This window comes from Ornithorhynchus anatinus, chromosome 3 (genome assembly GCF_004115215.2).
Source record: "Ornithorhynchus anatinus isolate Pmale09 chromosome 3, mOrnAna1.pri.v4, whole genome shotgun sequence".
NCBI classification, from domain to species: Eukaryota; Metazoa; Chordata; class Mammalia; order Monotremata; family Ornithorhynchidae; genus Ornithorhynchus; species Ornithorhynchus anatinus.
The window spans coordinates 52,573,743-52,598,593 of NC_041730.1; the positions used below are offsets into that span (position 1 = coordinate 52,573,743).

Sequence of the window (24,851 nt, forward strand, 5' to 3'; positions counted from 1 at the left end):
CCACGGCCCCCTCCCCGGCTCGGAGGAGGAAAGGAGGATGAGCAAACACGGGGCGGCGGGGGACAGCTGCTGGGTAGGACGACAGAGCTCGGATGGGAATTGTCAGTCTCCGAACTGAAAATAGACCTTCGGATCGGGATAAAAATACCCCGGCTCAGGGAGCGGTGCTCTCTCAAACTCGGAGAAGCAGGGTTTGAGCCATTCCTTAACATGGAAACCAAGCGGGACAAACCTGTCGTGATTATCTTTCTTAAGCGACAAAATCAAATTTTATTTTACTTATTTGTATTGATGTCTGTCTCCCATCAGACTGCTACCCCGTTGTGGGCGGGGAATGTTACTGTTTGCTTTGTACGGTACTCTCCCAAGTGCTTAGTACAGGGTTCTGCCCACAGTAAGCGCTCAAGAAATACCACTGAACGAATACACACCACTGGGGGCTTTAGTCAGCTCAAAATCTGCTGAGCTACAACCCAAATGCCCCCCAGCTGCTCATTTGGGAATTCCCAGCCAACTGAAAAGCTCTTTTCTCAAAAAGTGGACTCTTGAGAATTTGATGTTTTTGAGAGCGGTTAGGGAATGTGCCTACCAACTCTGTTACAGTGTACTCTCCCCCAAGCGCTTAGTTACGGGGTTCTGCCCACCGTAAAGGCCCAATAAATAGGGTTGATTGATTTCTCCTCTGTGTCTGTCACCAGTCGTTCCTCCCTCCTCTCATACCCCTGACCCCTTTTATCCGTAGACTCCGAGCCCCTCTGAGGGCCAGGAATCTTGTCTCTTTCCCACTTCTTTATTCTTTCCCAGCTCCCAGTACGGTGCTTGGAACAAGCAGACACTGTAATAAACGCGATCGCTACAACATCGCCATTTGGACATCCCACGGGGACCTCGAGCTCAAGATGGAAAACTGTATTCTTCAGCCTCTCCTCTAACTCACCTGTCCCAGCGGACACCAGAATCGGCCCCCTGCTTCCAAAGCTCACAACCCTGCCATGAGCCTTGATTCCTCTCTCATCCTGCTGCTAAACCTGTGGAGTTTTCCTCCACGTCGAATCGCGGATCGGCCCTCCCCTTTTATCTGTAAATTATTTCATGCTGGTCTCTCCTGCTGGGTTAGAAGCTCCCTGTGGGCATGTCTTCTTCCATTTGACTTTCCCAAGCACCTAGTTCAGTGCTCTGCATAGCGTACGTGCTCAGAAAATAGGAAGGATGGGTCGAAGGAAGGAGAGACCACAGGACCCCAAGGTTCCCCATTCATTTAAAAGACACGCCGCTCCGGAGTATTTGCTAAACCTCGGCTGTTCGTTCGCGAATGGCCCTCAGTTGACTCTGGGCAGACCGACTCTCCTCACTGGAAGATTCCTGGGGACCCCCAGAGGGTTTGGAAGAGGAGAGCTATTTTTTCCCCACCTTGAGAAAGGCCACTTTGGTGAAAAAGAAAAGCTGGCTCTCAGCCTGGGAGGCGAGGGAGGGCTCTGGGCCCAAAACGGGAGACAAGTGGAGATGCCGATTACTAAAGAGAATCTACTCAGACTACGAAGAGAAACGCCCCCCCCTCTCTTAGCCCCTTCCCCTCCCTCCTGGGCCCAGTCTGCCCCTTCCCCTGCCCGCTGCAGATCTAGACCCAGGAGGCCGGGCGCTCACGTTGGAGGCAGTCGGCGTTGAGCAGGTCCTGGCACTTCTCGTGGCACTTAACGCCACATTCGGAACAGCGCATGCCTTGGCGGGCGATGCCCCAAAGGAGTCCCTCGCACTCGTAGCAGTAGGTGGGGGTGGTGGCCGTCCACACTTCGAAGTTGTGGGGTGTGGTGCAGGAGATGGGGTAGATCAGGGCTTGTAGAGTCTTCTTGTACACGTGGGATTTCTGAAAGATGAGCAGGTACATACACACACGCACACGCCGGCATCAGTACCATCCATCAGACGGTACTGATCATCAGTTCCGGTACCAACAGAGACCATCCCCTTCTCCTCCACAACTTATCTCACCTTGGCTTCACGGACTCCGTCCTCTCCCGGTTCTCCTCTTATCTTTCTGGCCGGTCATTCTCAGTCTCCTTCGCGGGCTCCTCCTCCCCCTCTCATCCTCTAACCGTAGGGTTCCTCAAGGGTCAGTTCTTGGCCCTCTTCCGTTCTCTATCTACACTCCCTCCCTCGGTGAACTCATTCGCTCCCAAGGCTTCAACTATCATCTCTATGCAGGTGACACACAGATCTACATCTCCGCCCCTGTCCTCTCCCCCTCCCTTCAGGCTCGTATCTCCTCCTGCCTCCGGGACGTCTCCACCTGGATGTCTGCCACCTCAAACTCAACGTGTCCAAAACTGAGCTCCTCATCTTCCCTACCGAGCCCTGTCCTCTTCCTGACTTCCCTATCAGTGTGGATGGTACGACCATCCTTCCCGTCCCTCAAGCCCGCAACCTCGGTGTCATCCTTGACTCGGCTCTCTTATTCACCCCACACATCCAATCAGTCACCGAAGCCTGCCGGTCTCACCTTTATAATATCGCCAAGATCCGCCCCTTCCTCTCCACCCTTACGGCTATCTCACTGGTACGGGCTCTCACAATATCCCGGCTGGATTATCGTGTCAGCCTTCTCTCCGATCTCCCTTCCTCCTGCCTCTCCCCGCTCCAGTCTATTCTTCACTCCGCTGCCCGGCTCATCTTCCTGCAGAAACGCTCTGGGCGTGTCACTCCCCTTTTTAAACACCTCCAGGGGTTGCCTATCGACCTTCGCACGCAACAAAAACTTCTCACTTTAGGCTTCAAGGCTGTCCATCCCCTTGCACCCTCCTACCTCTCCTCCCTTCTCTCTTTCTACCGCCCACCCAGCACGCTCCGCTCCTCCGCCGCCCACCTCCTCATCGTCCCCCGTTCTCGCCTATCCCGCCGTCGACCCCCGGGCCACGACCTCCCGCTGTCCTGAAATGCCCTCCCTCCTCACCTCCACCAAACTAATTCTCTTCCCCTCTTCAAAGCCCTGAGAGCTCACCTCCTCCAAGAGGCCTTCCCAGACTGAGCTTCCCCTTTTCCCTCTGCTCCCTCTGCTGCCTCTCTGCCCCCCCCTTCACCTCCCCTCAGCTAAGCTCCCTTTTCCCCCTTTCCCTCTGCTCCTCTTCCTCTCCCTTCCCCTCCCCGCAGCACTTTGCTCATTTGTATATATTTTTATTACCCTATATATTTTGTTAATGAGATGTACATCCCCTTGATTCTATTTATTGCTATTGTTTTTGTCTGTCTCCCCCGATCAGCCTGTAAGCCGGTCAACGGGCAGGGACTGTCTCTATCTGTTGCCGAATTGTACATTCCAAGTACAGTGCTCTGCACATAGTAAGTGCTCAATAAATACTACTGAATGAATCAGTAGCGTTCAGGCCACTGAAGGACATAAACACACCCTCACGGGCCAAGAACAACCACAGTTCACCCCAGGAACCCCAGTTCTTACCCCAGGCTGCCCGCCACAGTGGAGTCAAATGCCTCCCAGGGACACATCTTCCTCCTAGGAACCCCCCTTCTCTCTCTCCTCACCCCCTACCCCAATATCGAGACCCAAGCCGGCCCACAGTCGTCTCTGCTCTTCCCTGGGCACTTACGTGAGGGCTTGTCTGTCTGTCTTATCTCCGGCCCATCTCAGATCTCCTCTAGGGCAGTCCTACTCTTCCGGTTACACCCCAGAGCCAGGCCCCAGAGGCCTCAGCCCTCAGCTCGCCAACCCCTCGCCACCCCTCAGGAGTGTAAACCAAAATCTCCCGGCCACGGCCCCGGGGCCACTCCTGTCCGTGCCACGTCCCGCCAGACCAAATGCCCAGATGCTCGGGCATGGTACCGGAAGACAGTAGACGCTAATTACATACGGCTTACCAGGTCTTCGTCCTTGAGAGAAGTGCGCGTAGCCATGGCAGAGGTGACGCCAGCCTTTCGCGACTGGACCAGGCACTGGGCAGGGAAGAAGCACATTTCCGTTAGCACGGAGGGGGAAGCGGGTCCGGGGGAAACTGTCGGGAGGGGACAGTCACGGTAGGGCAGAAGGTTGAAGGCCAGGATTTTCGAAACTACTCTAACCCCAGCTGGCGTGGGGAAAGGCGGTGCCCGGCTTCTCACCACTTCTGACGTTACCGATTGAGGCTCCTCCTCTCATCCTCTCCACCCAAAAAACCTGCCACTCCGATCAAGTTCGGGTCACATCACGTCTACCTTACTGCGACAGCCTCCTCGCTGGTCTCCCTGCTTCTCGTTTCTCCCCTCGCTCATTCATACTACACACGGCTCACCCTCCTGAAGCATCCTAGGCCCACAACTCTCGACGACTCAAAACCCCCCACCGGCTTCCTATTTCCTCCTACTTGCAGCAGAAACTCCTCGACGCTTTGCTCCGAGCCTTTCCCCAGACCTCATCCTACATCTTCCGACTACTTGCCAGCTCGTTCTCATTTCTCCCAAGCAAATCTAACTGTAGGCTCATTCTCGACCCCCTTGCTTTCACCCTCTCACTCACGCTGTGCCTCCAATGACAACACCAAATGGTACGGACTATGCAGTGACTATGTGCCGAGCACTGTGTTAACTACTGGAGTCGGCCTGGAACGCCCCGGGAAATCTGACAAAGTGCGGTACGCGCCATGTTCAAAGTCCTCCTAGAACTCCGCACCCCTTCCAAAGCTCTAACTCATATCTCTTATCAATTCACCCACCACCTCTAGCTACTGGAAACGGGTCTTCCCAAGTTTTCCGATGCCTCTTCCTGAGCAGGCGGGGCCTATTTATTCCCATCCTTAGCATATCTAGCGAGCTATATATGGTTATTCGGTTGTTCCTTCAAAGACCTATGCTCATTATTCGATGTGTAAATACTTTTCTCTCCATCTCCCCCGTTCGAGTGTAAACTCCCGTTGGGCAGGCAAGAGATCTCCTCATTCTGTCCCCCCTTCCCAATCCTTCTATATTGCAAATACTAATTATTACTACTATTACTAACGCTGCCCCAAAACACAAGGGTGACTAGTCCCAAGTCAGTAAGTTGACCCCCGGGGTTTAACGTAATGCTTGGCACCAGTCAGTGCTTAACGAAAACCATTTATGGTTATGTTTGGAGGTACAGCATAAGTGAGGGAGCGGAGGCAAGGCTGAACGAGAGACTCCTCCTGGGCCACCGCATTCTCTCGACTCTTCTCACTCAGGCTCCCTCCTGCCTGGGCTTATAGAAGGAGCCAGTGAGCAAGAGTTTCCGTCGTGTGCTCCCTCCGGTGTTCTACGGGAGCAAAGATCAGAATGCTACTCTGGGATCCCCAAACCCTAAAAGATCTTCGGTGGGAGGAAGGAGAGAGTAGTGGGGTGCAGCGGGAGGAGACACCGTGGGGAACTCCACGTCTCAGTTTGTCTGGGTCCGTCTCAGGACCACGGGACTATAAACGCCTCCCCACCCCCTACCCGGAGATCCTTCATCTCATCCCCAGACCGTGCCCACCCGTGCCCTGTGAACGGCACCACCAGTCCTTTGTTCCAAATAACAGCACTGGATACAGACAAGTGTAGAGTGCTCTCGCCAGCCCAATACTATTGAGGGGAGGGCAGAGCGGGGCACTGCCGAGCAGCAGCCCGCCCGCCCCAACTTTGGCCTTTCTGGGACGAGACCAAGCTAGGGATCACCCAGTGAGCGATGGACACGGAGAGCAGGGGGTAGGGAAGACAGTGAGGTGGGGAGGATGAGGAGGATGGGAGGGAAGGATGGAGGTGGGGAAGGAGGCTATCCCCCAAACACACAAACACTTGGCCAGATTCCTGGGTACGGAGGGGGATGGAATACCACTTACCATCGCCTGCAGAAGGAAGGAAGCAGGTAAAAGAAGTACCAAAGATTAATTCGTTAGCGGGAAAAAGGGGCTCAGTGGCGACCGGTCTACTTGAGTCTTACTGGGTGGACACAAGAAGACACTACATCCGAGGCCTGTTTCTGCGCCAAGACAGAGGACAGTTGACAATCTCTCCCCAACCTGGGCAACAGGCACCGAGGCTGTGAGGGAAGCTTCGGGAGGAAGTTCTCTGCCAGGGAGCACTTCAGCCCGCAGTCGGGAGCCAGCCTGCTCCCGGCGGATCTAAACTCCCTCCTCCGACGGAGTACCCGGGCCCAGGTCCTGCCAACTTCCAGGACCGCTGAGAGGCTCGGTGAGAGACCCCGCGGGTGGGGAGACAGTCTGAGGGGCCCTGGACAGCAAGGGCATGAGGATGAAGATATGAGGAGAGAGAGAGGGCCCAGTCTGAGTCCTCCCTCAGGAGTCGGGGCTCAGGAGGCAGTTTCTGGATGGCAAAACACCCACACCCGGCCGAGCAGAACACTTAGAGCGGGGATGCGGAAGCAAACCGCGGCTCTTCTTCACACGTGGGCGACTTGTGGTTTACTTATTACTTCGCCCCCGTCCTCGCCGCCATCGCGAGGGGCTGCTTAAGCCCTCTCGGCAAAGGCAGCCTCCCTGCCGCGGGGCTGGGGGCCGTCCCCAGCCCCGGCTCCGTGCTCCGCCTCCCTCCCACCCCGGACCACCGGCCCGCCGCGCCAGCTGAAGGAACGGTTTTTGTACTATGGCTTACGACCGCAGTTGAGGTTTGTGGCTTTAGCCCCGGCTTCAGAACCAGGCTCGACTGAGCAGGAGACGCTGCTCTGCCAACCCCTCTCAAGTGCTCGCCAGCTCCATATTCTACTCTGGGCACTGGATCGGGAAGCAGTCCCGAAGGAGTGCTACTTCGTCAGTAGGAAGGAGGAAGTCTGGGGTGCCCGTGGGATGAATGGCATCTCCCTGAGGCCAGCTGCCAGCAGGATGGAGAAGAAGGGGGAGGGGGTTACGGAACATTAGGGGGCTCTACGTCACTTGGCTTTAACCCGAAACTACTCTCTGCTGCCCCGAGATGCACTCGCCCTGGAAGGGATGGCCGGCCTGGAGACAGGGTTGGGGGGCGGGAAAGGAGGAAAAAAGGAATGACGATAACAATGATGATGGCATTTGTTAAGCGCTTACTATGTGCTAAGCACCGTACTAAGCACTGGGGTGGAGACAGGCAAATCGGGTCGGACCAGGTCCCTGTCCTGCTCACAGTCTTACTCCCCATTTCTCAGATGAGGTAACTCAGGCCCGGGGAAGTGAAGTGACTTGCCTAAGGTCACCCAGCAGACAAGTGGAGGAGTCGGGATTAGAACCCATGACCTTCCGACTCCCAGGCCCGTGCTCTATCCACTATGCCACGCTGCTTTGGTGATGGGGTGCCGGTCAGATTCCAGCCCCTCCCCGGGCCGTGCCACAAAGGAGAGCCATGTCACGAAGAGGCTACTCGGGGCACACCTGCCTGTCTGCCTGAGCTGGGAAGGAGGTGGCCCCTCAGGGGTTAAGGGGGCCAAGTTACAGAAAACGCCTACTCCTGTGTCCAACCTAGTCAACTGATACCTTCCCCAGCGTTTACAACGGTGTCCGACAGAGAGTACGCACTTGGCAAATACCATAAAAAAATAAGGATGCCCTGGAAAGTCTCCAGGCGTAGCTGGATTCTAGGGCAGAGCTGGAGGCCACTGGGAAGATGATAATAATGATGATGATGGCATTTATTACGCGCTAAGTGCCAAGCCCCGTTCTAAACGCTGGGGTAGAAACAGGGTCATCAGTTTGCCCCACGTGGGGCTCACAGTTTTCATCCCCATTTTCCAGATGAGGTAACTGAGGCCCAGAGAAGCGAAGCGACTTGCCCGAAGTCACACATCAGAGGAGTGGCGGAGCCGGGATTAGAATCCACGACCTCCGACTCCCAAGCCCGGGCTCTTGCCGCTGAGCCCCGCCGCTGATGACAAGAAAGGCCAGGCAGAGCAGGGAACCACTAGAAGCTGAGAGATGCTGAGTCAAGGCTGGCCAATGGGGAAATCCACCGAAAGAGTGAGGGCCAGGCGAGGTCCGCCCTAATCCCTCCGGCAACCCTCCCAGCCTGTCCTTCACCGGAGTTCCGGGAGTCATCTGCGGAGCTGGGGGCCGCCCGGGGCTCACTCTCGCACTCGCGTTCTCCCCGGCAGCCCGGCTCAAAGAGCACGAACCCGGCCCCGGCTTCCCCGCTCCGGGCCGCCGTCGGCCGCTGAAGCTCCAGCCGACCCCCGCCAAGCCGCGGCATCGGAAGCCGTGCTTCGCTGCTCTTCGGAGGTTTCTTCCATCAGGACTGTCTTTGGTCATTTGCCTTTCGCCAGATCCTGGGCGTCCTGCCACTACCAAGACCCGACTACGACGTCGGTAGGCCCCCGGGCCCGGAGGGGACGGTGGGGCCTGGTGGAAAGATCAGAAGCGGCGTGGCTCAGTGGAAAGGGCACGGGCTTGGGCGTCAGAGGTCGTGGGTCCTAATCCCGGCTCCGCCACTTGTCTGCTGTGTGACCTCGGATCAGTCGCTTCTCTGTGCCTCAGTTCCCTCATCTGTAAAACGGGGATTAAGGCTGTGAGCCCCACATGGGACAACCTGATTACCTTAATGTTGGTATCTGTTAAGCGCTTACTATGTGCAGAGCACTGTCCTAAGCGCTGGGGTAGACATAGGGGAATCAGGTTGTCCCACGTGGGGCTCACAATCTTAGTCCCCATTTTACAGATGAGGGAACTGAGGCACGGAGAAGTGAAGTGACTTGCCCACAGTCACACAGCCGACAAGTGGCAGAGCTGGGATTCGAACTCATGAGCCCTGACTCCAAAGCCCGTGCTCTTTCCACTGAGCCACGCTGCTTCTATACCTTATACCTTATATCCACCCCAGTGCTTAGAAGGGTGCTTGGCACAGAGTAAGCGCGTAACAAATACCATCATTATTAATTATTATTATCAGATGGACGGAAAGCCTTGGCAGCATACTTTCCAAAATGGAGGCTCTAGGAGTCTGTCTGGTCATCTCAGGGAAAGAGATCAGGGAACTGACCCCCAGGAAGAAAAGGGGTGCCCGGCCAGCGCAATCGAACCGATCCCTTTTAGGTCGGCCCAGCAGCGTGGCTTAGTGGAAAGAGCCCGGGCTAGGGAGTCGGAGGTGGTGGGTTCTAATCCCGGCTCTGCCACTTAGCAGCCGTGGGACTTCGAGCAAGTCACTTTACTCCGTGCCTCAGTTCCCTCATCTGTTAAATGGGGATTAAGAGTGTGAGCCCCACGTGGGACAACCCGATGACCCTGCATCTACCCCAGTGCTTAGAAGAGTGCTGGGCACATAGTAAGCACTTAACCAAAACACCATCATCATCATCATCACAGTTGAACTGCCGGGATGATAGAGGAATCACGTTCCACACATCACATCCAAACCCCGCTTGGCATTTTGCCCACCCGGGCATCAGGTCCAATTCTGACCTTCGAATCGCTCTCTGTCCCCTTGAATAGCTGCCTGAGCAAAGTTTCTGCTCAAAGATGTCCCTGGTGCGGGCCGTCCGTAACCTTAGCTTTCCTCAGGCTTACTGAACGGCAACGGCACGGCAAGAAGTCTTTGAAAAGATTCATAATCACTTGTGTGCGTTCTTGAGTAGGTGCCTTAAGAGCAGAGGCGTTCTGGGATCGCTGTCCCCAGAACCTTGGATTATCCCCGGCGGCCATTCCGTTGGAAGAGTCTCCCAGTGGATCGGAAGCGTTTTCTCACCCCGGCTTCCAGATCCTCTGTCGCACGTTCAAGCCTGGCAGCGGAGATGGACCTCCAACCAACCCTGCTTTTTCCGACGGCCACGGGGAAAGGGTCGGGCACGTCGCTGTCGCCTCCAATTCAACCGGCCGAGGAGTTGTGAGCTAGCCTATGGATTTCATTCCCTGGGCAGTCAAATTTGCTAAAACATAGTCCCGATCTGCTGAAGGGGTCAGAGGCCCAGATCAGGCCTTGGAATTCTGAACTGCAATCTGAGGGCGGTGGGGGGGGGGGGGGCGCGCACCCTCAACTCCTTTGACTACTAAAGAGGGTTGAACGTCCAGATGGGCTTACGTTCAAAAGTCCTCAGTCGATCTTGATGATGGACACTGCTAAGTGCTTAACACAATGCTCCGTGCACAGTTAACGCTCGATAAATACGACCGAATGAAGGAAGGGACAAATGGGAAAAAGCTCCCGAGCTCCCCACAGTTTAAGGGAGACTGAAGAAAGAACAGCACGCCGACAGTGGTGGGGTCAGTCCTTGGAGTGGGTGACCTAGAGGGGCTGGAGAAACTTGGGGTGACTGTTTCAAAAACTTCGGATGACTCTTGGAGCCTGCTGAATTGGCAGAGTTACCCAAGTGGCTCAGAAACAGCCTGGGGGCTGGGATGGTCCACCTGGCTTGGAGACATACTGGAAGTACAGGCAGTCTTCTGGTATAGGTTTAAATCAGCAAAGTGAGTCTGTACGACTTGGTAAGGGTCTGAGTGAGGCAGGAATTTGCTTAAGCCTGCCAAAAGGTCAAACCCATTTGAATCTGGAAGCGGTAAAGACTGCTCGGACTGAGCACGGGCTTGGGAGTTAGAGGATGTGGGTCCTAATCCCGGCTCTGTCGCTTGTCTGCTTTGGGAGCTTGGGCACACTACTTAACTTCTCTGTGCCTCAGTTAGCTCATTTGTAAAATGGGGATTAAGACTGTGAGCCCCATGTGGGACAAGATTGCCTTGTATCTACCTCAGCATTTAGATGAGCGCCTCTAGATTCTATTTATTGCCTAGATTCTATTTATTGCTATTGTTCTTCTCTGTCCGTCTCTCCCGATTAGACCGTAAGCCCGTCAAAGGGCAGGGACTGTCTCTATCTGTTACCGATTTGTACATTCCAAGTGCTTAGTACAGTGCTCTGCACACAGTAAGCGCTCAATAAATACTATTGAATGAATGAATGAGTGGCACGTAGTAAGCGCTTAACAAATACCATTATTATTATTATTATTATTATTATCACTCTCATCTTGAGGGACTTCGGCAGAGCACGAGAGTCCTCACAACTGGAGGGAGACGAAGCCACCGAGCACAGTTGCAGTCATTTCCGTGGCAGCTGCGTATTTTCTCCGGATGCTCTGCCGAGAGGAGGCAACTCCACCCGGAAAACCCTGAGAGGGTCAGTGACCGCGGCTGATAGGAGGCGGTGAATGACTGGCCCGCAATTGAAGCCTGGCAGGCTCCATCTCCAGAGGGGCATCCTCCTTTTCCCCAGGTTTTGCGGGTGGCCAGCACTCTCGGCAACTTCGATGAAGATGCTGCGGACCCAGAAGGGCCACAGCGTCGGACGGGCGGGCATTCTGGGAAACCAGGCCCCAAGCTGCCCAGAGGTGCCGCCAAACGGGATCCCACCTTGGTCCGACCCAGGTCCGGGCTAGATGAGGAAGTTTCTGCTCTAGAGAGAAGAGCCAAGATCCCAGAGCAGACTCAGCGGCCCAGGCCCGGAGGCCTTCCGGGAAAGCGACACAGGCCCGCAGCGATACCTGCCCCTCTACGAGCCCTGTTCCCCGTGCTTTCCCTGGCTCCTTTTTCCGCCAAAACGCTCTCCCGGCACAAAGCCCCCGTGGCCTCCCGGCAGCGGGAACGGAAAGGATCCATCTTCGTCGCGACACGGCCCAGAGAGGGACAGGAGAGCACCGTCATACGGCCCAAGTGGAGCAGACCAAAATTTGAACGCCCCCCTTCAAACCCTCCACTCCGTCCAGAAGGCCTAGCTGCTGGCTCTGGGCAATTATTCCTCATGGAAAAGTGAAAAGCCCTTACCAGGTCGCTGACCAGTGGAAGTGGTTTCCTTTTGCGAAGATCAGGCATGCTGTCGATGCCATAGAGACCGTTGGCCGGCCTGTAATGGGGAGGGGGACGAGGGAGAAGGAGAGAGAGAATGAGAATCGGTCACTGGCAGAAAAAAACAGTAATTCTCCTTTACCCAAGAGAGCTGAGCCCCCTCACTCTGCTCAAAGCAAACCTGTACTCACCTTGATTATTAACGAAGGGAAGAGAACCAGCCCCTCCCGCCCCAGTCCTCTGAGACAGTAGGAAACTCTCATTTCTCAGCGTGGCTCAGTGGAAGAGAGCCTGGGCTTCGGAGTCAGAGGTCATGAGTTCGACTCCCTACTCTGCCACTTGTCAGCTGTGTGACTGTGGGCAAGTCACTTCACTTCTCTGGGCCTCAGTTCCCTCATCTGTAAAATGGGGATTAACTGTGAGCCTCACGTGGGACAACCCGATGACCCTGTATCTCCCCCAGCGCTGAGAACAGTGCTCGGCACATAGTAAGCGCTTAACAAATACCAACATTATTATTTCTCCAGACACCCACTGAACTGGGCAGCAGGGAAATTCAAAGGAAGAAACAGACAAACAGCAGAACAAGAGAACACGCTCCCTGTCCACAAAGACCTTACGCACTCTAACAGAGGAGACTAACTTGAAACCAGTGGCAGCTGGAGAGGTCAAAAATAAAACCGACCTATATACGTGAGCACCAGGGTGGGTACAAATGAATTCTAAAGAGCCCGCCCATTTCCCGGACTCACAGGGATGTGATGTTTCCTTGGGGCAAATAAGCCCTAGGGTTAAAGGTAAGATCCCTGCCGAGGGCTCCATTCATTCATTCATTCATTCCATCGTATTTTCTGAGCGCTTACTGTGTGCTTACTGTGTACACACTACAACAGAACAATACACAGACACATTCCTTGTCCGCGACGTGCTTACACTGGCCACGTGAGGACAACAGGCCCTGAGTGAGGCTGGCCAAGATATCCACGATGATTCAGATGTTCTCCGGCCCGCCTCGGCCAATAGCTCCCACCTACGTCCCCTCCGGGGCAAGAGAGCCCACGTGTCGGCAGGAACCCCGGGAGAGGGACACGGTGCAAGCCGCTGCAGCTTGCCTCCCATCACGGTGGGCATATCACTGGGGAGGAACCACCACCTGACCCCATCGTTCCTCTCCCACTTTCACTTGGGAACTTCCAGGAGGACAAGGAGGGGGATAAGAAGGAGGGGCCGGAGTCCTGGTAGGATGGGAGCTGAGCGCTTCTGACTCCAAATCCATAATGGCCTCAAATCCCTGCTCCTCCCCACGACTTCTGCCCAGCCTAGGCCCTTATCCCAGCTCGGTTCTCCACCTTCCTCAGCTCGGTGACCCATTCTTCATCGACCCTACATGCCCCCTCTCGTTCCTTCCCATTCTTATCTGTTGCGCCTTAATAATGATAATAGTGACGATAATAACAATTACGGCATCCGTTACCTGCTTACTACGTGCCAGGCTCTGTACTAAGAGCTGGGGTGGATACAAGCAAATCGGTTTGGACACGGTCCCTGTCCCGCATGGGGCTCACGGTCCCAATTCCCGCTTTACAGATGAGATAACCGAGGCCCGGAGAAATTAAGTGACTTGCCCAAGGTCACACAGCAAACGACGGAGCCGGGATTAGAACCCATGACCTTCTGACTCCCAGGCCCGGGCTCTACTCACTATGTCACGCTCCTTCTCCTTGCCCTCCCCAATTTACCTCCGGGTACCCTCCGCTCTCTACACTCCTTCTTCCATCCCCCACCTGATGCCAGCTACTACTCTTCTCGTAGCCTCCAGGGAGGGGGAGACCAGTACCCAGACACCCCCGACCCCCTGCTTAAAGTTGGCAAGGGCCTAGGTTCTCCCTCCTGCCCACCCATCCCTGAACCCCAGAGGGAAGGGGACTCATTCTAGTCCAGGGGCCGCAGGAAGGTGGAGACTGAGGTGGGGCAGAGGGTGTTGTCCAATCCCACGTCCCCAAAACTGAGCTTGCCGTTTGTCAGCTGCTAGGGGCCACCGGACACTAGCTGGCCGGGCTCGCTGCGGACAGGGGAACGTGCCTACCAACTCTGTGATACCGTAGTCTCCCAAGCACTTAGTACAGTGTTCCGCATGTGATAATCCCTCAGTAAATACGACCGACATCCCGGTCTTACCCGTCATGGGGTCTTGTAACACCGAAAGCGTCAGCTGACGCTCCCAAGTCCACCCTGACTAGCTCAGAATGGGTTAAAGAACCCATTCTGCAACTTGACTCACCTAAGACGAGCAGAAATGTCCACTCTGCTCTTAGGTCCCTGGTACTTCTTCCTCAATTCCCCGCTCACGACCCTATCCCTCCGGCGCTGGGAATCCCTCTTGCCTGGGTTCATCCTCGCTTGACTCTTTCTTGGTGTTGTTCTGTCTGAGGCTTCCCTCCTCTCCCTCCTCCCTACCTCACCATGCTGGACAGACTCATTCCCTCCCCCCCCCACTGGATTCTCCTCCAACCTAGGTGAGCCTCATGGGATCCCTGAAGGGGACAGCAATGACGCAGACCGGGAAACCCTGCCTCTTGCTGACCAAACCCAGCTCAGAATCCTCCCTGGGCCCCTGAAGCCAGAACAGAGCTCTCTGCAGGCTGGATTTTTCCAGACTAAACCTGACCCAAACCAGCATGTCAAGCCCCTTGCGAGTGGCAGGCACAGCTGACCCCAGGTCGGGCGAGCCTTCGGTTCTGGCAAACAGAACGGCGGGGAAAGAGAGTTAGAGAGGAAGACGGAGAAGTCTTCTAACACCAAGCAGGGCGACGGCGAAAGCTGGGAGAGGAGAGCTGTAGAAATCAGGCCCAGAACCTGGCTGGATTAGGCAATGGGTCGGTTCAATCTGGGTCCAGAGGTTTTTAATTGCGGGACGGGGCAAGGTGGGTCTGCCTTGACCTATGCGGGCTCACAAACCACGGGAACACACCCGCTAACTTCTCATCTCTCCACTCCCTTGCCTCCCTCAAGCAAGCCTTTGATCCCGGGGCTTCCCCTCAGTCTGGAAAGCCAAGACTCCTTTCTCCCGGCCGGGGTATTCGTCCAACCAGAAGCTCTGTTTCTTGTACCCCGGGAAAGCCGCTTACCCGCCCTGGAGCCACGGCTGCTTCGATGGGTCACCGTCATCGGGGACCTGAAAACGAGGAGAGGAAAAGGAAATTAGTTCTCCAAAACACCCGGGTCACCGAAACCGAGTGGCCAGATCTGCTTCACGGCAGGGGCGGGGAGGCCCGGTTCATGCGGGTCGATGAGTGTGCGGGCCAGCACACACACACACACACACACGCCTCTTTCCAGCAGCGCCAGCTGAAGAGAGCGGACGTGCTGACGACATACTGCACCAAGACAGACACGCGCATCCGTATACACGCACTCTGTCGCCGGGATGGGCCGGGACGCACCGGAAGCGTTTAGTTCAGTGCTCTGCACGCAGTGAGCGCTCAGTAAATACGACCGATTGAACGGACACCGGGAGTGGATTTCAAGAGCCTGTTCAGCGCACCTGGTCTTTCCGGAGAAGGCTCGGAAAGGCGGATCGACCCCTTTCCGCAGCAAAGAAGCCCCCCGAGCAAACGAGAACACCATGCAGGCTCCTTGTGCGTTCAAAACGAAGTAGTCCAACGCCATGCAAACACGACAACGCAGGCAGGAGTGCCTCAGTCGGCGGGCGGGGCGGCCCGCGCTGCCGGGAGGGCGTTCATCTTCATCAGCGAGGCCGATGAAGGTAATACAAGGGAGGGGGAATTCAAGCTTACTTACTCCTAAACTCTGCTAACATCTCGGTTGCATGACAAAAAGCTCTGTGGTCCCACGGCCCGCACCATCCCCTTCTCTGAAGTCGCAGACGGGTCGGATCCGATGGGTCCTGAGGCCAAACGGATCAAACCCCGGAGCGGAGGTTTATTGCCGGCGTCAGGTTAACCGACGGCTTGGCCCAGCGAGCCACCCCCGGCCCGTCAGTGCCGCCATAATTAGTCCTCTAGCCTGCAAGCCCACTGCGGGCAGGGAATGCGCCGGGTTTGTTGTTACATCGTACTCTCCCAAGCGATCAGTACGGTGCTCCGCACATAGTGAACGCTCAAAAGGTACGACGGATCGACTGATCGGGACAGCGGTCTGCCTCCTGGAGGCTGTACTTCTCCCCTGGATTCCCCCGGGATGGCCGCGGAGAAATCTCAGCGAGGTTGGGTCTGGACCCGAAGGATTCCACCCTGTCTGCATGCGGGAGACAGATCCCTCGGCACCTGCCACCTGGGACCGGCGGGCTAGGCATCCCCTCCGGATCACGCGCAGACGATCCCGTTCCTTCCTCGAACCCGGCCCTTGGGCCCCCTGCCCCGGTAACCTTTACAGGTGAGCCGAAAAATCTCCTTTCCGAAACGACGGGTGGAGGCGCAGAAGAGAGAACCATTTGGTTTGACCTAGAGCCAGGCAGCGGGGAGGATGGGAAAGGGAACAGAAATGCCACCTGTGTATTTATTCTCTCCCGGCACTTAATACAGTGCTCTGCACAAGTAAGCGGTTCATAAATACCACCACCGCCACTATTCTAACGACCGTTACCGATACTAAAGCCAAGAATGCCAGCAAGGCGGCTAACAGAGCATCCCTCGGGGCGCCCGCTTTCTCCAGCGCTTCTAGTGACTGGGTGGGACCCTCAAGTCAGCCGGTTCTCGGGATGGCAACGGTTGGGGAATAGTGCGCCCAAGAAGACGCCCCAGCCGAACAGCGTTTCGGGCCCGGGAGCCTGCACCAGAGCAGGTTGAGGGCGGCCTATAGAGAAAGAGACCAGTGGGAAAAGTCCTTCCCCCCACAAGACAGAATGAAGATGAGAGAGAAACCCAAAGAGCGGTGGAAGAGGAAGCTCAGGATCACTTCCTGAACTCAGATTCCCCCGCTAATTCCAAGATCCCCCTGCAAATCTCAGGCGACGAAACCCGGCCCACTCGCCTTTATCTAGAGAGAAAAATCGGCCAAGGATCCCGATTCCTCCCCGACACTGACCGCAGTCGATATGAACCAGACATCTGTTGCCGCATCGTGCTTTCCAAGTGCTTAGTACAGCGCTCTGCACACAGTAAGCGCTCGATAAATACGGCTGAATGAATGAACTGACTCGAATTTGATTTCCTTTCCTCGCCCTGCCACGCTCACCTCTCCCCTGACCGACCCCTGCTGCCCTGGCCAAGGGTGATGAGGCTGTCACTCAAATGGCCACCGTCCGAACGATCCTCAGCCCCCTAAGTGACCGGCAGCTGACAGCTCTAGATAGCAGCGGCTTTCCTAAATTGGAAAAACTTGGCGGGACGCAAGCCCCAGGTGCTGGCACGGGACAGCTGTAATCCAACGGCCACTGGCCCCCGTCCTGGCTTGGGGGCAGGCTCTGGGGACGGGCCACACCCAGGGAGCTCTCGGCACACTGACTGGATTCTGCTACTTGAGCGGCACCCTAGCCAACGGGGCTAAAGAAGATAATGCCAACAAGACCAAGAAGGCTGAATTGAAAAAGGCCCTCAGAGCCTTTGGAAGACTAAAAGGCAGCAAGGTTGGGTGCTCGTTTTGGGCAGGGAATTTTTTTTTCCTGTCTCCCAAGGGCTTAACCCAGTGCTCTGCACAAGGTAAGCGCTCTGTAAATATGACGGGCTGACTTTGGGGGTAAACCGCTGAAAGAAGGCATAGGGCTCTGGGCTGTCCATTCTGTCACACGGGATCAGCGGGAGCCGAAGCAGAGTCTCCCACAGCACCAGCTGTTTTGGGGGCCCAGACCCTCCTCTCCTCCCAGCCTGGCTGTCAAAAAGATTTCTTCTTTTCTTGGAAAGCGGTTTGCCAAAGAAAGACTCCGAAACATCTATTCCAAGAGCTGACGGAGAGAGTCTCTGATCTGCCGGAGATGGGGGATGAAAGGATGAAGGGGGAAAGGACGGTCAGCTGGCAGAAGGGGAAGACCCGAGCGTCCTCGCTGCTCCTAGCTGACGGGATCGGGCTGCCAGAGTCAGCTGCCGACAAGAACCAGACTGGAGAGCAGCGGAAGCAAAATGGTGGCGATGGGAGGTGGAGGAGGGCTGCCGGCAACCCGTCCAAGATACTGGAGGTGGACCAGGGAAGACGTTAAGCCATCTGCGATGCCAGTATTTTGTCAGACTCCACCCCGTCAAGCCCCATATTCCGTGTCCCTGACAGAGACACCAGGACACCTGAAGCCACCGCAGTTACCTGTCCTCCCAACTCGAGCTGGGGAGCGATTCCTGACCACCTGTGGGCAGGGAACTTGTCTCCCGACTCTGTTACACCGTACTCTCCCAGGCGTTTGGTCCGGTGCTCTGCAGAGGCAAACCCTCAATAAAACACGACTGGTGGCTCGATCCTTCCCGCCGGAGAAGCCGAGCTCTCCGTCAGAAGCTCTACATTCCCCGCTTCCCCTCCCCCCGCCCCCCCCCCCCCCGGTCAAGCCCTATCTAGGGCAGCCGTGTCCAAGATCAAGTCCCGGGATATGTCGATTCGAAGCCCGAGGCCGGGGTTTGCCGGTGCTCTGATCAAAAAGGAGGGAGCGGCAGACTGTCCTGACCTACCGGGGGCAGAGCGGATTTCCCCAAGTCTCTAAGGAACAGAATGGGGTGGCCCGGATGGGAGCTCGACCTAGTCCCCCGGCGGAGAAGGCCCGGTGAAAGGTGCGCATTTGGGCTGGCTGACCGCTTGATCCGAACCACTGTTTTCGGCCCCAGGTCCAGCAGCCCAGGCCACCGGAGCCATAATTCCAGCCACCAGCAACGGCCGGGGTACGTGCGACCAGCCCTCGGATAGGGCAGCCTTTCCATGGAGACCGTCCTCGGCCCGCAGCCCGATCCGTTCCGCGGCAAGCGGAGCCGGGGTTTCAAATCACCAAGGAAAAGTCCTTCTGAAAAAGCGCAGTCAGCAGTCTAATCCCCACAGATAATCCAAACGGGTCCCTAGCCATTTCAGGCCAGGCTCAGATCACTCCCGCCTCCAGCCCGGCAGCCCAAGGGCCCAAGGGCCCAGCCTCAGCGCTGACCTAGATTCTCTACCGCTGCAGGCTCTGTACCGACGGCCTGAATGCCAGGGGCAAGAAGACAGAATCCTGAAAGGGCCCGGGGAGAGGGGCGGGGACCTTCCCACGTGGGATAGGCAGCTGTGGGGGAGGGTAGAGAAAGCTCCAGGGCAGGGGGAAGGTCCAGCGGGTCTGGGGATCTGGGGGCCCTCTGCCATGCTACTCCTTCCCAGCCATACCACTCCACCCCAGTCAAGCAGGGCCGACCCCCCGGGGGAACGGGGCCGTGTGTTCGTAGGCGGGGAGGAACGGGCGGAGGAGAGCGGCATGAAGAGGATCTGAAGCCTCATCTTGGGGGGCGGGGACAGCCTCCCCAAGGGAAGGCATCTGCGCAAGAGGAGCAAATCATCGAGGGACCCATCTCCGCGGCACCCGCTCCACACGTGTGCTGCACGTGCTGACACACAGTCGGCAGGATTTCTGGGCCACGGAACGGTAATCCCTCCACTGAACAGACTCCCGTTTTGTACGAAGGATTCGTCATCGCTCAGAAACCAGGCATGCTGAATGCAGAGAGAATCGCAGGGCCCCCGCGGAAGCCACGGCACCACGACAGAGCATGCACACAGGAGGGAGAGGCGGGGAGGCACGCGCTTTTCGGAGGGGACGGGGCAGCATGCACAACCTGCAGGTCTCTTCCGGGGCCCTCTGTGAAGAGAGAGGAAAAGAGAGAGGGGAAAATGGGAAGGAAGCAAAAGAGGGAAAAAGAAGAGGAACATGGGAACGGAAAAGGAAGGGAGAGATGAAAAAGAAGAGGAAAATGGGAAGAAAGGAGAAAAGGAGAAGGAAAAAAGAATGCAGAGGGCAAAACGAGAATGAGAAAGGAAAGGATGAAAAGGAGAAGGGAAAAAGAGGGAGGGGGAGGGAAAGGAAGAAAGGAAAGAAAGGAGCAAGAGGGATAAAAAGATTAGAACAGATTTCTATCCTGTGTATGGAGATCAAACACAATGAATAGTGCTGATTCTCCTGAGATTCCAAGAGAATAAGTGGAAGTGTGCTTGGCGGCGTGGCTTAGTGGAAAGAGCCCGGGCTTGGGAGTCAGAGGTCGTGGGTTCTAATCCTGGCTCCGCCACTTGTCAGCTGTGTGACTTTGGGCAAGTCACTTTACTTCTCTGTGCCTCAGTTACCTCATCTGTAAAATGGGGATTAAGACTGTGAACCCTAGGGGGGACAACCTGATTACCTCTATCTCCCCCAGCGCTTAGAACAGTGGTTGGCACATAGTAAGCGCTTAACAAATACCATCATTATTACTGTTAATGCCCCCTAAAGGTTTAGGGAAGGAGGGAAGAATCGAGTCCTACCCTCATAACCCATCACCCCATTCTTCGGGGGAAAATAGCAAGAAGAGCTCCTTCACGTAAAAAGACAAAGGTGGTTCTGGCCATTTCTTAATTAAACCAGAGAAATTTTTTTATTAGTAGGGTTGGGGGTGGGAATGGGGGGCAGGGGGAGGTTAGAATTACACAGCTTCCTGAAATGGCACTGAGGACATTTCTCTCCATTCCTCAGAAACCTCCCATAGCAGTCCTTCCTCTCAAAAAAATATAAAAAAATTTAAAAAAACTCCTTACCATTTGCTCTGAGGCTCTCTTCACCTGCCACTCCCCAGCCCCTTTTCTTCGCTTTCCCCAAACTCACAACCTCACTGTTTCCGGCTTCACAACTCACCTGCCTACACCTTCCTGCTCATGGGCTCCTCTGGACTGGGAATCCCTCCCTCTCTCTTTCCAAAACGTCACACCTCAGCCCCGTCCATCTTCAAATCCCATCCCTTCCACAAACTTGTCCCCAGTTAATTCCTAACACCCCAAGTCATATCGACTGAACGGCCCCCTTCAGACTTAAGAATCTATACTTGTCCTCAGCATTTAGGTATAGTTAATTCCACATTCGATCATTTATTCTGATTTACTCTGACATTCCATTCTGGCATAGTCATTTTACTATCTGCTCCCATTCTTCCTTCTGCTCCCTTTATTTGTAAATAGTGTTTGCATATCCATATCATTCATTCGTTCAAAAGTACTTATTGAGCGCTTAATATCCCCCAGCATAATATAAAGTGTGTTTTAGTTCTCTCCCCTGCAGGCTTTGACGCTCCCTTTGGGCAGGGATTACAGTTACCATCTCTAATATATCATATAATCTCAAATACCTAGTACAGCGCTCCCCACGCAGTAAACACTTAAATACCACTGACCGATGGATTCTATTTTTTCCAAGTGCTAGGCACTCAGTAGGCACTGACTGGCTCCCTTTGATTAGTCCACCTCCCCCCTTTATATTTAAGAATGTTTTACTTCCTTTATACTTTCCCAGGTGTTTTATACTCAGTAGGGACTGAATAAATCCCAAGAAGTTGGTTGGCAGAAAAGACAAGAACAAGGCCCAGGGAGTAGGTTAGTTTAGGGGGAACCAAGACTGCAGGCTGGGATGTAGGAGGAAGAAAGGGGATTAAGTGGGAGGGAGAGAGCTGACAGAATGCCTCAAAACCAGGGGTCAGCAGTTTCTGCTTGACCGAGCGTAGCCTAGTACAAAGATTACAGGACTGCGAGTCAGTCAATCCACCACTTGCCCACGGTGTGACCTCGGGCATTTGACCTCATGTGCCTCAGTTTCCTCGTTCGTACAATGGGCATTAAATATCAGTTCTCCCTTCCCATTAGTCTCTGAGTCCTGTGCGGGACTGGAACTGCGTCTGGTGTCACAGTGTGGTATCTACTCCAGGACGTAGCATACGCTAAATGCTGAACGCTGCAATTATCATCATCACCGTTATTATCGTTATCATCATCATCCATTTAAGTCAAATGGAGTTGTGGAAGTTTCCTCCACAGTCCCGTTTCCCTGCTTCTCCTAAAACTTTGGAAACACTCCGCGCTCCCTACCTTGCTCTCAAGGCCGAGCCAATCACAGGTAATGGGGCTCCATGGGGCCCTCAACCCTGGAAAGGGAAGGGATATGTAATCTCACACACCCCGCCATCACCCATTTAGGAGACAAAGGGCAGTTATTTTGCAACAACCCCGCACAGGCAGAATCAGTCACTTATTATGGAGATGGTTCAAGGGTTCGGTACCCGGTCATGCCCTCGGGAGATCCTAGTGCTTGATGGCACTAGGTAAGGCAGCCAAGACATCTCTTGGAATGTGGACTGGATCCGGGAGCCAGGCTCCCAAGTCTGAGCTTCAGTGGCTACCAACAGTTCCCCAGCCCCTCTAGACTGTAAACTCGTGGGCAAGGAATGAGACTAGCAACTCAGTTATATTGTACTCTCCCAAGTGCTTAGTGCGACTGATCGACTGATGGGCCCACGGCCCAGGAAGAGGGGAAGGCAGACGAGCCAAATCGGAAGTCCGACTTTTCAAACGAATCAACACCACCGTCCTCCGTCTCCCGAGCCCGCGACTTTGGCGTTATCCTCGACTCACCTCTCTCATTCAACCTCCAAAGGTTCCAGGTCTGTCACCAGATCCTGTCAGTTCTACCTTCACCACATTCTAGAATCCAGCCCGTCCTTTCCATCCCAACTGCTATCCTGTCGGTCCAGGCACTTGTCATAACCCACCTCGACGACCGCATCGGCCGCCTCGCTCCTCCCCGCTTCCAGCTTCTCCCTTCTCCGGTCTTTGCTTCACCCTGCTGCCTGTACCGTGTTTATTTAAAAATGGTCATTTTTCTAAAAATTCGTTCTACGCTCCTCTCCCCACTCCTCAAAAACCTCCAACGTCTGTTCATCCACCTCTGCGCTAAACAGAAAACTCTTCACCACTGACTTTGTGACCCTTATTAGCACTTTCCCCCCTACCTACTCTCGCTCTTCTCCCACTAGGACCCAGCCTGCACATCTCACTCTCCTAACACCAACCTACTTACTGGCCCTCTATCCCGCCATTAACCTCTTGATCAGGCCCTCTCACCTGCCTGGAACTCCTGTCTCCCTTCATATCCAACAGCCCAATACTCTCCCCATCTTCAAAGCCCTACTAAAATCATACAGCCTCCAGAGTGTCTTCCCTGACGAACCTCTCAATTCGCCAACCTGTTCTCCCTTCCTGATGTGTCTCCTATGCAGCTGGGTCCACATCTCACCCCCCAAAGCTCTTGGATACTCCCCCAACTGTCACCGCCCCAGCACCGATGTCCAGGTCCTTATACTCTGCTGCTTCCCCACCTGTCGTGTCTTTTAACACACCTCTCCCCTAATAGACTGTAAGCTCCTCGATGGCAGAGATCATGTCTACCATCTCTACTGAACATTCTCAAGCACTTGATACAGGGCTCTGCACATAGTAAGTGGTCAGTAAAGGCCATTGCCCGATTCATTGGCTGACTGAACCAAGAATGGCCAGATCCATCAGAATGGACCCGGCTAGAGGGACGTAGGGCTATACAGCCCCAGAGGCCCAGCTCCTAGTCTAGACTAGGAAGGGTGGAGATCCAAGCATCCATTCCCTTCAGACAACAGGCGGTGGTGGAAGTGAATGGTTAATCTATTGGTTAATAGTTAATCTATGGCCCGACCTGCTTTCTGAATTGCTACTTCTGAAATGAACAGTGCGGCCCAGTGGATAAAGCACGGGCCCGGGAGACAGGGGCGTCTGGGTTCTAATCCCGGCTCCGCCGCTTGTCCGCCGGGGGACTCTGGGCAAATCACTTAACTTCCCTGTGCCTCAGTTACTTCATCCATAAAACGGGGATTAAGACCGTGAGCCCCATGTGGGACATGGAGTGGGTCCAACCTGATTAGCCCGTTTCTACTCCAGCACTCAGTACAGTGGCTGGCACACAGTAAGAGCTTAACAGATAGGATAAAAGTAAATTAACTAACTTTCCATCACCTGCCACTAACGGGAGCCAAAAAGAGAGCCACCAAGTTCCTTCATTCTGGCTAGGGTGTTCCAGACAGTTCCATCAACAGCCAACCCAGAGCCAAGACTTCCAGACGTATCCCCGGGTGGAACTCTCCTCCTCAGTATGCCTCCCCTTCATCCCTCCTTTCCATGTGCAAGGCTGAGCCAGGTCCCCGCACCAGCCCTCCCGCTTTTTCAGCCTTCCCCGTGCGCCCGCAGACAAGCCAGAAGTTGTCTCCGAGGCGTCTGGCCCTGATGAAGACTGGTAACCTTGGGGACAGACCAACAAGATGCGCACAGGACCCATCTGCGGGTGGGGGATGAGATGGGGTTGAAGCCAAAACACCCTCGCTGGGTCCGAAGCCAAGTAGGAACTGGGTATGAATAGAAACAGTCGGTTGGTTGCCTACAATGAGGCTGGGGAACAAACTCCCCCCGACGCTCATTCCATGAGTTCGCCCCAGCGGCCATCTCCCACGGCTCCCGGCTAATCTCGGGTGGGCAGGGTCTGAAGGGATCCATTTGGCTGTCCTGCCCAGGGGCTGAGGACGGGACTGAAGGGCCGAGCTTCTGGCCTGGTGCCACGTTGTCTGACCCTACTCCCAGAGAGCCTGCGGCCTAGACTCCAACACTGCAAAGGACACTGGATGCCCATCGCTTTACAGTTACAATGAAAATGGACTGAAGCCTGCCATGTTTGCAGGACTACTATTTGTTTTGCGGAGTGTTAACCTTCTGGATTCCTTTCCCTTTCTTCCAGCCATCACTGACAGAAGGCCTTGGAGAGCCATTGGTCTGGATCCCATGACAGGAGGACAATTTTACACTTTGGAGAGGTGCGCAAATATGTGTATGTGGGTGTAGGTGTGTGTGTGTGTGTGTGTGTGTGTATTTATGTGAGAGAGAGAGAGGTGGGGAAGAGAGAGAGAGAAATCCAGGAGCCAACTGGAGAATCACAGCCAAATCCCTGGCTAACAGTCCTTGCAAACAGTCCCCAGGAGCCCATAAACTGACTTTGCAATTTGTAACTGACGCGGAGTCAAAGCCACGGAATCAGCACTACCTTCCCCCCAAGGCAATTCCACAGATGATTCTGAAAAGAAACGTGACATTATCTGCAAAGCTACAGCAACCTAGGATCGGCTTTCTCTCCCGGTACCAGCT

General features: G+C 55.0%; 1 protein-coding gene across 9 annotated transcripts in view; it reads right to left on the reverse strand.

Moving 5' to 3' along the window:
* UNC13B (unc-13 homolog B) overlaps positions 1–24,851 on the reverse strand; it is a 203,398-nt gene that overhangs the window by 47,013 nt on the left and 131,534 nt on the right. For 4 of the 9 annotated variants that reach the window (XM_029060735.2, XM_029060733.2, XM_029060734.2 and 1 more), the window contains 4 exons: positions 14,852–14,898; positions 11,703–11,781; positions 3,868–3,942; positions 1,645–1,864 (listed from right to left, as the gene is read on the reverse strand). In XM_029060735.2, the coding sequence (XP_028916568.1) occupies positions 1,645–1,864; positions 3,868–3,942; positions 11,703–11,781; positions 14,852–14,898 (421 nt within the window). Of the gene's footprint in view, positions 1–1,644; positions 1,865–3,867; positions 3,943–5,816; positions 5,823–11,702; positions 11,782–14,851; positions 14,899–19,456; positions 19,480–24,851 lie in introns of all 9 variants that reach the window. The other 5 variants (XM_029060727.2, XM_029060725.2, XM_029060732.2 and 2 more) reach the window with 3 other exon arrangements.